The sequence below is a fragment of the Seriola aureovittata genome, chromosome 18 (genome assembly GCF_021018895.1).
Source record: "Seriola aureovittata isolate HTS-2021-v1 ecotype China chromosome 18, ASM2101889v1, whole genome shotgun sequence".
Lineage (NCBI taxonomy): Eukaryota > Metazoa > Chordata > Actinopteri > Carangiformes > Carangidae > Seriola > Seriola aureovittata.
In genome coordinates, this window is record NC_079381.1 from 6,744,945 (window position 1) to 6,758,152 (window position 13,208).

The window sequence follows — 13,208 nt, forward strand, 5'->3', positions numbered from 1 at the left end:
TGATGCACCTGTTGCCCTTAAGACACCTCTGGCTACAGAGTGGGTGCTTCATCTAAAAACTGCACCTTTTCTTTCATTGGTTTTGCTAGCATATACAGCAACTGTGGATGTGGGCAGCAATTCATGGGCCCCAGGGCTTAATTTCGCCAGCTGCATATTACCTTCTGACCAAAAGTCATCACTTGGAGAGCTAGTTTAAAGATGACAATTTCCACAGAACAAATACATGCAGTTCGTGGGCATTTGAAGATTTTATCCCTTGAGGTTTCCCTGGTCTTGACACCAGCTCTGAGATGTTCTTGGACTTTCAATGGTGCAACTCCTCAAGAAGTGTGTTGTCAGCAAGACAAACTGCTATTGTGAGTCAAAGATACATTTTAAATCACCCTTTGTTTAAGATTCTACCAAATCTGGATTCTAAATGGTTAACTGAAACCTTGCTTTACTCTGACAAACTCTGTAATCTCACATTAAAATGGGCTGGGTGAATGGCTGTTGATAATGTCCTTTGCACGATGCATTCTGTGATGTACAAATGGCCTTTGAGTTTGGCTGACGGAGCCTTGAGATCACTTAACCTTTAAAGACCTTTTGAACAGCCCCATCAGCCTAAAATATGGCTTATAAATCTTTAAGCAGGCCTTTTTCCAGGGGGAACCGTGTTGCCATGCTCACGCCAGATCCAGAGTAAGTTGAGAAAAGTTGTGTTCACGTATGATAATATGTGGAGCTGTATACTATTTGAAAAACTATTGTAAAAAGAGAAGCATCTGTGTGCTCTGTAAATCCTGTCTAGACAGATAAGTGAAGGTCAAACAAATTCGACTAGATGCTGCTGGAATATCCTGATATGGCTTTTACTTTAATTCCGCCATGCATTTTTCTGAAAACCAACAGATAACATTCAAGGAAAACACACAGCATATAAACACGAGGAACTGGGCTAACGACTGTGGGATAAATGGGAAAGGAACAGGCAGTGGTGCCCTAAAAGTTATAGCAACAGGCTTATGACTGGAGGGTTGGTGGTTTGATCCCCAGAAGGGGGGCACCCAGCACTTGAATGAATAGTGAAAAATAATGCTCTCCTGTCCCTGAACAGCTACTATTTGAGTGCCTTGGTGCAAGGCATGTAATCCCCAGCTTATACAGGGATACAGCTGAGCATAAGCTTGTGGTCCTGTGAAGCTCCCAGAAAGTGAATATATGTACTGTCAGGGTAGGGTTGTAAAATAACATCCTCAGCAAAATCTCTTCCTGTATGGATCAGTAATAGATTAATAATCACCATACATGCTATTACAAATTGAGCATATTAAAAAAAGATGCTTCTACTTCACTGAGAACAGTTGTATTAGCAGCTAATTTGCAATTAAAATTCTTGATATGTCACATTAGCATAAATCGTTTACTGAGCAGAAGTGCATGCATGTGCAGTTCATTCCACATACCTTGATTCAAATTGACATTGTGAAGCCACATTCATTGAGTTTCTATTATTTTTCTTCCCCCAATTGGTCTTCTACAAGGTGGTGAAAAGAAAATGAAAACCAGAGATCCATTAATCAAAGCAAACCCAGTCTCTTATGTGATGTGTCTAGAGAGTTGCGCATGTGGTCTTTTTAACATTGGATTCATGCACATGTGAGTGATGGCCAGAAGTGGCAGAAATGACTAGTTGTCATTGAAGTTGCAGCATTGATCAATCAAGCCCCCAAGGTTGTTGTCGTAGGCCACTGGGCAGCATGTTCCATGTTGCATGATGGGAGTGCAGGTCACAAAGTGAATGTCCCACTGCAATGCAAACTGTGAAAGGACAGCAAGCTGGGCTGGGAGGCTGTATGAGCAGCCTTGTTTTTATTTTCCCCAGCATCCACACACAATTGATACATGTTGTATGTATCCTTAACCTGTTTCATAAAAAAACAGTTTTTAATATGTTTAGGAATATCTTGTCTGTTCTTTCATTAAAATAGTTTTATGTTGTTTTCTATTAGCAAAAAAGTACTTTAAGCTTAATTTTTCTTATGAAAGGTGATATATGACTGAAGTCATCAAAATAATAGTGATAAAAAAGAAGTGCATAAGTCATAAGCTATACAACCCATTCCAACTGCAGCATTTTCTTCCCCATAAAAGTGAAACTATGAAAAGTAATCTCAGTGAAACTTAGGGTGGTGCATGATGGCCATCTTCTGGTTGATTACGAAACCGCAAGCAGTGTGTAGTCACCGATATCCAACCTGTCCACTTAGTTGATTTTATTATCTTCTCTCTGCCAGTATGAATCAGTGCTTTACCATCACAGGCTTCTCGTGTAAACCTCCCCAACTGCACAGCTCCAATGTTTCTAGTCCATGTTGAAAGAAGCTAAGCACTGAGATCTGAAGGAGCGTAAGCTGGCGGAGGCACCAGCAGTTTGAACTGGGCAGCTTTGGGAACGTGCCAGTTTCTGCAGAGCAGTTGGCAGGCCAGCTGAAAGTGGAGTTAGTGTTTCAGGCAAAGGGCCTTTCTTTCACCGTGGTGCTGTTTACTAAAGAGCACAATATTAAGGCTACTTTACACCTATTCCACTGAATAAACACAAAGCAACCTTTGAGCTTTTCTTTTTATTAAGAGAAAAATAGACCTAACAAAAACAGTGTGTCTCCAGGTTAGCAGACAGATTCAATTATTAGGTTCTTATCCCGAGTACCAAGCTTAAAAATATGACCACTTGTAATAATCATCTAGAGAAGGCACAATAAAGTTGCCTGTGGAGGAAAGCGGAAGTTTGATTTTTATGTAGTACATAAACACACTGCATTACATTCAAGTGTCAGTCATAAAAAAAGACTTCCCTGAAGAAAAATGCGGTTCATTTACTTCAAATGATATTTCTACTGACTGTTTTTTTTAACATACTTTTTAAGGCTCCAGCTGGTTGTTTTTTCTTGTTCATACAGAATTAAGAAATACCTAACAGTTGAAACTTGAAATATGAGTGAGGTAATCAGCATCACTTTTGCTCTCACTTTTGTCAGAGTTGCACTGTTGTTGCATGGTTACAGTTATTAGAGCAGAGTGATTTGAAAGGTCTTCACTGCATTGCCATTCAACAAAGATATCAAGAGACACAAATAACAGCAGATGTGATGTTCACTTTGATGGATGACTGAACTCAAGTTTCAAGTCTGCATAAGCTGACTTTCATACCACATCTTACGAAGCCTGGATGTAATGAAAACACAATTAAAATGCTACATCATGCTGAAAGTATTCATTAGAAGTAATTAGAAGTAAAATTGCCTTCACTTTGCAAAACACTGGTATAACTCTTTACAAAGGTTATTGTTGAACAGATGTCAAACTGTTCTGCCTGGAACAATTATGGTTCATGGAGCAATAATCACAGACATCAAAGTTTGATCCAGACTCTGCTCTGTTTTCAGCTTAGAAAACAGTGTACTATTTTTTCTGATTTACAATATATGTAAATTAATTCATGTTCTATAATAAACGTTTGTAAGACGAATGTGTTTCATTCCAAAGCATCAATTCTGAGTCAATTGATACATAATATGGTTGATTTATATTTAGTCAGCATGAAGGCAACGTAACCAAAAGCAGTGTGTACTCTAAACGCATATGTTCCCATGTTTGACTCACCACCCCCTGAAAGCACAAACAGCAGCACTGACAGAACATGCTCTATGCCTTTATCTATGCTCGAATTGCTTCTGATTTTCCACAGGTAATTGGCATCAAATATATAAATCTTTTTTTGTGCACATCTGAGGCTCTTTGGTAAGACGATTTACTTGACTTTTCTTCTCCAAGTAAAATGGAAAATACTTCTGACACTGTTAAGTATGGTCTATGTGTGGAGCTGTGTTCCTTCACTCAACTGGAACCAAATCCTTATATACTCCTTCTACCTACTGTAGTCAGAGGTGTCTTAAGGGCAACAGGTGCATCAGAAAGGTTTAGTGTCAGCGACAACGTACTCCATGTCAGAAAATCAGAAAAAAAAATCAGAAAATCAATCCTGTGCAACAGGCTTATGACTGGAGGGTTGGTGGTTTGATCCCCAGAAGGGGGGCACCCAGCACTTGAATGAATAGTGAAAAATAATGCTCTCCTGTCCCTGAACAGCTACTATTTGAGTGCCTTGGTGCAAGGCATGTAATCCCCAGCTGATACAGGGATACAGCTGAGCATAAGCTTGTGGTCCTGTGAAGCTCCCAGAAAGTGAATATATGTACTGTCAGGGTAGGGTTGTAAAATAACATCCTCAGCAAAATCTCTTCCTGTATGGATCAGTAATAGATTAATAATCACCATACATGCTATTATTTTTCTAATAAAAAATACTTAAGGTACCCTGTCCACTATAGAGATTAACATACATGACACAGTCGCATTTGAAAAAAGGCCTTTATTTAAATAGTATGGAGAACATGAATGACAGAAACAGGATATTGGTTGAAACTCAGATTTTATGAAATACACCTCAACTCCAGCAGTATGGCATCCGTCTGTGTTGTGGATCTATAGTGTCTGATAAAAACACACCAGTGACGGATATTGCGATTTATAAAGAAAAGTGAGAGAAGCCACACTGAATACAATAACCTTGTGCGGGAAGTTTGATGTCCAACACAGTGAACATTTAACAAATACAAAAATAAACATGTTTAACATTTTTTAAGAACTCTTTTTTGGTCACAAAAGAAATAAATAAAAACAATACAGTTATTAGGAGTCACTGTTGTCTGAACTGCAGTCACTGGAGTTGCTCGTGGCAGAATCTGAAGAACTGCTGCTGCTGATGTTTTGGGACGCAGCCTGACTGCTTCTCTCTGGTTGAAGGGAAGTAAAGAAAGGACCATGACCAATTAATTACGTCAGATGCCAATGTATCCTAGCAGTTAAATTCTTTGGATTGTTAGCACCTTAATAACTCAAATGTCAGAAAGGAAGCAAGTGGAAAGGCTTTGCACTCACTTTGAAACTTCTTAAACTTCTGATACAGACAAGACTTGACATATTGCTGCAGCGCCCGCAGAGTGGACGGCTTCAGAACCTCAAAGTCAATCTCGATCTCGTCTGGGTTGGTGTCGCACATTGAGGGTTCTCGTGTCTGAATGATGTGCACCACGCGACCCAGCTTCATGCCAGGTAAGCGATTAATGTCCAGGCTCAGCTGCTGCTTTTCGTCATACGTCATCGGCAGAGATTCATCATCTGATTCCCAGTCTTTGTTTTCCTTCCATGACTGCCTGAAATTCAAGACGAAGCAGTTAAAGGACGAGTCTCTATGGAGGTAATATACTATGTAAACAAAGTTGTTAGGTTATGTAAAATGTCATACCTGAAATGTGAATCACTTTTGGAATATGTACTGCCTTTACTGTTGTCCTTTTTCTTGTTCTTTTCATTTTTCTTCTTTGGTTTAATCACAGGGGATTCAGAGAGTGCAGCAAGCTGTTCATGAACAGCTTTGAGCTACATATAGAGTCAACAGAGATGCGTCACTGTGGTGCCATATAATAATATCAAAATAAAAGTGCCAGGAAAAATAGCAGCACCAAGAAACCAAACAAGCTGTATGCGAAAAGATTTACTGTATGCTAGGTACAGCTCAGCATAATAATTTATCAGTCAACAATATCTTCTCCTACCAATATTCTTTATGCATCGATTTCTCCCTGCTGCACATTTTTGAGCCAGAAGATAAGATGGTAGAAATTGTTTTGTTGTTATCGTAGTGTCCTGTTAGACCGCAGTGCAGGTCATTGTTGTGGAAGCATTTCAAATCTCATCACACACTAAACCTCTTTTACAATGTTGCTGTATAGAGCACAATTTATTGGTCCTGTGATCCCATTGTGTTTTTATATGTATATGTATATGTGTGTGTGTGTATGTGTGTGTGTGTGTGTGTGTGTGTGTACAAAATGATGCAAGTCACATGTTCAGGTCTCTTCCTGAGACCTGGAATAATTTAAGTTTGTGTATTTCAGATTCAGTATTTTCAGACAAAGACAACATCCCCAGGAAAATCATGCCACAGCACAACACATAGTCCTTTGCTGCAGACACTGCCCCAAGATTATTTTCATTCTTGATTATGTTGATTTTTTTTTTTTACTGATTATCTTGTCATGACATTGTGAAAAATGCAGTGACATATAACTCCTATAATATGTTGCTTGTAGCAAGTGTTTGCTTGAGCCAGTTGACAGCACAGTACACATACACATGTGCAAAAAAACTGTGATGCTGGCAGATTAATGTGCAAAACTGAAACAGATGGCTGCAAAACATGTTGTTGCCTCCAGAAAAAACTCATCTAAAGTGGAATTAAAGCGAACCTTTTAATGATTTCATAGGTGGTTGAACTTATACAAAAGCTATATTTTCATTTTATTTAATAATAAACAGAGGATTTTATAGTTAGTACATATAAGCTATGCATGCATTCATAAGAAAGGTAACAGGTCAGTGAATGAACGTGGTTGCAGTACATAGCAAGCCTTTGTTGTATAGAGATCTGTGCAGGAACCCACCTGTTCTGCACCCACCTGTTCTTGCAACTCAGCAAGGCGGGTGACACGCTCCTCTGCTGAGTCTGATTTGTCCCTACTGGATGAACTGTTGCCACTTATCCCACTGAAAGTGGCACTCTTAGTGGACGTGGCGCTCACTGGTGAAATCAACTCCACAGGCTCGTCTGGCATCTTTGCAAACCTCTTCTCAAACACGCCCTGAAGCAAACACAAGCACAAAGAAGAAGAATTGAGTGAAATGGAAACCCGAGCCTGGGGAACCAGTAAAAACATTTAATCTCTTGAACTGTGAGATTTAATCATTTAAAACACACCTGAAGTTTTCTGGCCTTTGTTACGACATCATGATGCAGAGGGTTGTATTTGTAGCAGTTAGAGAAAATTAACCTAACATCTGCAGCGAAACCTTGTGCATCCCGGTACTCTCCTCCATCCATCTTTTTCTGTTAAATAAGACAAAATGTTAGCAAATACATTGAAATTAAGTGAACAGACGTGCTTGTATGTATGAATATATACTTTAACAGTGCTGAGGTCCATGGGATATTTAATGATGTCATGGTAATCGTGAAGTTGCAGAGCTTCAGCGTCGACAGGCTTGTAGAAAGGCCAGGCGTAGACTGTGTGCTTTTTCGAGAGCATTTCCTTCAGGATTTCGCTGCAGTACTTGAGCTGCTCGCTCTGTCTGCCCTGTTCAGTTTCATGTTGTGACAACTCCTTTTCTTCAAAGCCACTCTTAGAAGGATTGACAGCTAGGCCTGAGCTTTCACGTCTCCTCTTGCTTTCTGATAAATCACTCAAATTGTTTATGACGACTCCTGGCAACAAATCAGTGGTTGCCTCCTCCTTCCTTTTCAGCGCTTTCTTCTTCAGTGGAACAAAAAAAAAAACACCACAATAAGGTAAAATTCTCATGCTCTCAGGTTTTAAATTATGATGATTGGGGGACAGAGAAAACAAATGGGGACTCACTTTTGTGGCTGTTTCTGTTGTCACAGCTCCATCCGGCCCACCTGTATGCATTCATCAACACAAATTCAAAAAGAAAAAACTCAAATAAAATAGTTGAAGGTACCTTTAGATTTTTTAATTTTTTCTAGCTGGCAAAGAGTAGTGAAACAGCGATTTAACTGCCACCTGCATAGCCTGTACTAATTTGACACCAACACATGTCTATGTGTTGCTCCATGCAGATTTTTCCCCGCTAATTTATGAAGAGACGTTTAGGAGAAGTTTTTCTCAGGGGCACTGAATTTGTGCAAATATAAGATATAATTACAATATAAGATAATATTAGAGAAACACAATTACCACATTAATAGTTTTATACATTTCATAACTGCATTATAATTCAATGTGGAATGAGAAAAAATAACCAATTTCCACAACTGCAAAATTAAACCTTTGGTGATTTAAAAGGGAGGAGAAAAGTTTGAAGGCCTGAGCAGCAGCATTTCAAACAGACAGAAACAAGAGGAGTAGCAGAGGGTCAACAAAGTAATACAATGTTTTGCACAACTAATTAAAAACATATATACATTTAAAGAGAGATAAGTAGCCTAGCTCAATTTTCATACAAGTAATAGTTCATTACCTGGAGTGCTACTTTTTTTGCCCCTCACTTTGGCTGCATGAGGTAAAACCTCCACTTCCCTTTGAGGCATCTGGGAAACTTTCTGCAAGAAGATCTTTTCCAAGGCGAGGGCCATCAGTACTATGTCATCTGTAGGCTAGAGAACAGATGAAAATCTGTGAGGATTTACTTTCTGTGAGGCGAACCAGCGTGATGAATAGTCAATCATGAAGTTCCTCACCTTGTTATATATGTAGCAGTTGGTGAACATGGTGTTGAAATCTTGCATACATTCACTTGCACTCCAGTAGTAGTTGTTCTCCAGTCGCTTCTTGATGGTTCCCATGTCCATGGGAGACGTTATTATCGTATGATAATCCTGATTAAGAAAAAGAATCAACGTGTCAGATGAATGTCATCTTATTTTTTTCCTTTGTCCCACAACTTGAAAAGGATCTGTCAAAGTCTGACTGACAAAGAAGAGTTTGTTAGTGCACATTTCCTGTATACAACATTTAATGGGTTGACTCAAGCAGAATCATTCAACTTCACAACAATTTGGGTCTTAATGTCACAGTTTTGGCCTCCCCCTTTCGTTGAACACAGCAACACAGCAGAAACAAGGTCAGACAGGACAAGAAACTCTGGCAGTCAGACAATCAGAAAAAAGTAAATCCTTAAATAATCCAGAAGCAAAAGCGAAGGTAAACTATAAAATAATTACCCAACTAATTGTTCTGATCATCTGAACACTAATGTTTCTTGCCCTGTCTGTCTACATAACCAATTTAAGTGATGGCCAAAATTATGTAAATTCAGACCAAACCCCTTTAACAAGATATCTAGGCATGCAGATAGTTCTGGTTTTATTTGCCAGGGTCCTGAAATATCAGTCTCTGAGATTTCCGCCTCCACAATAATTCAAAAGAGATGATCTTATTTCACAAACAATGTCCCAGTTACTGGGGATTAAGCCCAGTTTTGGGACCACTCAAGAAATAGTCCCTGTTCATACAATTTGTTTAAATTCTGGAACCAAAGCATTTACCTCAAATGAATATGTAATTAGTTAAATGCTGACTAACAGGTTAAAGATGCAGTGACATAGAATAAAGCTTATATTAGCAAATTTTAGGATTATTTGTAATGACTAATGTATGGTTATAAGATATAATTGAATAAGATTGAGACTGAATGGGACACACTCCAGTGTCTCTGTACTCACTGTGTTGTGTTGTTTAAGTGGGGTGTGCATGCGGATTAGGAGGCAACCAAAAACCAAGGGAGAAAGAAAAACAGCTTAGGGAGAAGCAAAAACATCAATAGCTGCAATGAAAGAATGATGAAAACAGAGGAAATTTAAGGATTCAGGAGCAATTTTACCCCAGTGTAAGAAAAGAGTGAAGTATAGTTTTTTTGGGGGGAGGGGGATTTTTCCACAACGCAAGACAAACACATATATGACATTTTAGGCTAATCACTGTTACAGACAGTTACACTGTGGGGATTGGCGTGTGAAAAACAAAACAAACAAAAAACCCATCTAATTCAGGCATCCAGATCCTGTACACCACTTTATTTTGTTGTATATAATATTTTCTGTGCAGAAGTATAGTTGGTAACACATATACAACTGCCTTTAATAGGGATGTCTATCACAACTGTAGTGGCAACTGTAAAGCAGATTTAAAGTCACTACAGGTGCAGTAGATATGCGTTTCTTTCAGGATTTGTTTCCTGATGTGTTTCTGACTTGCAAAAACAGGGCATCAGAGTAGCTAAAAGAAATCACATTAATTACTTTTGTATTGATAAATAAATTAAATGCACAAACAAACACTCCCCACTAAAGCTTTGAAAGTTTGAAGGACATTTACATCACACAACATTTGCAAACTACTCACAGGTAGTCCAAGAGCGACTGCATCGACAGGCTGGTAGAAAGGCCAGGCAAACTGGTGCCGCCACAGGGATCTGATCACTACATTCTGCATGAACTGCAGCTGGTTGGTCCTTCGGCCCGGCTTGTTGGGGTCAGTTACCTCAGGAGGCGGAGGATTCACAACCTGTGGAGGAACTGGTTCTATCTCTGCTGACATGGTGGTGGCATCCAAAACTGACTGGTCTTCAAGAAATGAACACACAAGCTCTGCTGGTTTCTGTTATCTTCTGTAGCTTTTGTCAGTCAGCTCTTCCAAATCTCTGAGAGAACACCAGCCAGATTCATACATAGTTGTCACACCAAACAAGGTAACCTGTTGATATAAGAAAAAAGGTTGAGATAATGCGGTTGATTACAGATCAATCCCAAAATAAATACCGTCCCCTGACAACGTAGTCTCCTGCTACTATGGTTGATTTACTCCGATATTTTTATGCTAATTTGAGCCTTATTAGAAACAAACACCTAAATATATAGAGCTCAATTAATTACGTCACCAAAGCTGAGATGCTGCACGCTGATCTGTTTAAATAAAGAATCCATTTTGATAGAAACTGTGTTTTTCAGATGCGGCAAAGTAAAAAGAAAATATGAAAAACATATGTTGAAACATTAATTTTTTTTATTTTTTGGAATCCAGTGATGTTACACTCAGAACAGACTACTTGCCCCTTTTGAATCCCATCACACGTATCAGAGCGTTGTAGGGCTGGTTTCGAATACTAAATGTAGGCTACTTCTCGCTTCTTATTCTGCCACAGTATTTGTTGAGTCTGTTCAAGAGTTATGACTTTTCATAACATATTTTATTGAACAAAATAACAATATTAATAACTAGAATGGCACTCTGTAGAACACATACCTCCACCAAGGTCAAACAATCTTACACATCTGTGTAGCTCTTATACTAGAAAAATAAAAGGAAAAAGGAGGTAGTCTGATAACATAATGATTATTTCATAAAAAATAGTAAGTCATAAGTTTCATACATTATTTCCTATTTTGCAATGTTAAGGAAAGTGATTAAAAAAATTCAGCCCATTTAACAAGCTCTGCACGTAAATTTAATAGGTTCTTCTCTGGCTCGTGCCCAATCCCTCCCTTTAGTGAAAATCAGTTCACTACTTTTTATGCATAATCCAGTTTACAATGAAAAAAACAGGCGCAGGTGAAAACAAAGCCTCCTTGACCACTTGGATTCAGACAGTTTCATCATGGTCTCAGATTTCCTTCATTCATATAAATGAAATGTCAGGAATTTGGCCAGCAGATGTCCCCATTTTTTCAAATGCTAACATGCATAGCAATGCCCAGGCCACATGGAAATACGTTGGGAAATATTGATTTTCTTTCTCCTAATTTTAAAGACAAGTTGGAAAGAAGTGCTTGCCTTTATAAGCATGATTTAAGAGTTTAGGGGGCGTGCTCATCAAATGTTGTGACATCAACCATTGTGGACAAAAGCAAAAACACAAATCTAATCAAATTACTGATCAAAACTGTGAACAAGACTTGATACAACGGTAAACTGACACATTTATCTAGTTAAATACCATAAAACATCATTTCTGCTGAGATGTTTTGATTTGCTCACATGAATTAATTTAAGTGGTTCTTCACACACCCCATCTACATGACTATGAGCTGTGCATCCATGTGCTCATGTTTTACAGCTTTTGTAGTTAATTCATGTGTTTTTGTTTACTTTTTAGACAAGTGGAGGGGAAGCTGTATTATTAGTGGGGAATGCAATGTTTGCTCCTATAGTTTATTATTTTAATGACAAAAAAGTTTTAATAGTGGCTTTCTCTAGATGGGGAAAAACGTGTAGTGAAATACTTGAATAATAAGAGGCCTAACGTTAATATAAAATGTAATTCTGGGGTGTTTTATTGTCACATTGCATAGGAAATGAGAAATAAAGTGAAACACGTGGCATTTCCCCCATAGAAGGTTTGGACAGAGAAACTATAGCTTCACCGATATAACATAGTTTATAGCAATAAACCATTCAACCAACTGGTTTTCACCTTTTGACAATGCTACTTTACGGTTGACATGTTACCATACGTGCTAACGTAACGCTGGACAAGAAGGCAGAGAAATAGCTTGCAAACTTTTTGAAAAAGAAAAATAAACATCGCACCATGCGGCTACAGGTAAAGCTAACGGGCTAAGCTGCAACTAAGCTAAGGCTTGGTGTGTTGTTAGCTTAACCTAATTCAGCGAGGTGGCGATAGTTAACGCCCACAGTGCCATTATTCGATACACACAAGGCGTAATTACATCTATTACCAAGTTTCATATTGCCAACTTGTGATTTTTCGAGAGTCCCGCTTTGTTTAGAGGTGAAGTTTTGAGTTTCAAAGTTTTTTCCTCAGCAGAGCCACCCTGCAGCTAACCTAGCTCTTATCTTCGAATATCAGCGGCAGAAACATGTACTTGTTTCGCTGGGGGTGACGTGAGAGTCACGAGTAAAAACGTACGAGACAAGCTACTAAAGTTATTACCAACTCGTCCAACTTATTCTCTTATGAAGACACGTTGGAACGTCAGTTCAGGAGCTGCTGTACTTCAGAGGACGCTGCTTCCCGCACAGTAGCCTGACTAGAGAGCCCAGTTATGCTCCACATCGTACCGTTAGACCGACGTTGAAGCCACGAACTGAGAAGTTTCCTCCTCCTGCTGCCTCTTCTTCTTCGTCGGTGTTTATTGGCGGTTGGCAAACAACTCATAGGCGCAATACCGCCACCTACTGGACTCGAGTGTGGAACACGAGCTTATGTAGGAAAAAAGTTGATTATTTTAGCGAAGTCAGTTTGTTGTAAAAACTTAATAAGGTCACCATATATTACCTACTTCCCTAAGAGACCCTACAATGAAAAATCATGGTAATTTTGCCCTCCTTAGTGACTGAAAAGGGTAATTTCTCTTATTTCCTACAATGAAGTAGTAGGCCACATGTTTGACTGTTTCTTGTTGGTTTCAGTGTATATATTTTACATTTGGATGCTTGTCTGTTTTATATAATTTATGGTTGAGTCCTGTATGACCTATTCTCAGACAGATGATGACATTTTCTTCCTTCTGTTTCCTGCCCTCCACCCCCCTAGCACCAACAGGTAATAAATAATAAATGTCA

At 38.8% G+C, this 13,208-nt stretch overlaps 1 protein-coding gene across 5 annotated transcripts; it reads right to left on the minus strand.

Moving 5' to 3' along the window:
* Positions 1–4,399: 4,399 nt before the first annotated feature.
* Positions 4,400–12,767, minus strand: LOC130186308 (bromodomain-containing protein 3-like). 5 transcript variants are annotated; one of them, XM_056403337.1, is made up of 11 exons: positions 12,577–12,713; positions 10,029–10,379; positions 8,366–8,503; positions 8,146–8,281; positions 7,524–7,564; positions 7,071–7,415; positions 6,866–6,994; positions 6,552–6,749; positions 5,354–5,487; positions 4,987–5,261; positions 4,400–4,841 (listed from the first exon to the last, which is right to left on the minus strand). In XM_056403337.1, exons 2-11 carry the CDS (start codon positions 10,221–10,223, stop codon positions 4,738–4,740), a joined length of 1,695 nt encoding a protein of 564 aa, XP_056259312.1. In that variant the 5' UTR covers positions 10,224–10,379; positions 12,577–12,713; the 3' UTR covers positions 4,400–4,737. The 5 variants fall into 5 exon arrangements, with proteins under 5 accessions (XP_056259312.1, XP_056259310.1, XP_056259308.1 ...); XM_056403335.1 differs by having other exon boundaries at positions 7,071–7,418; XM_056403333.1 differs by having other exon boundaries at positions 7,071–7,564; positions 12,705–12,767.
* Between the last annotated feature and the right edge of the window lie 441 nt (positions 12,768–13,208).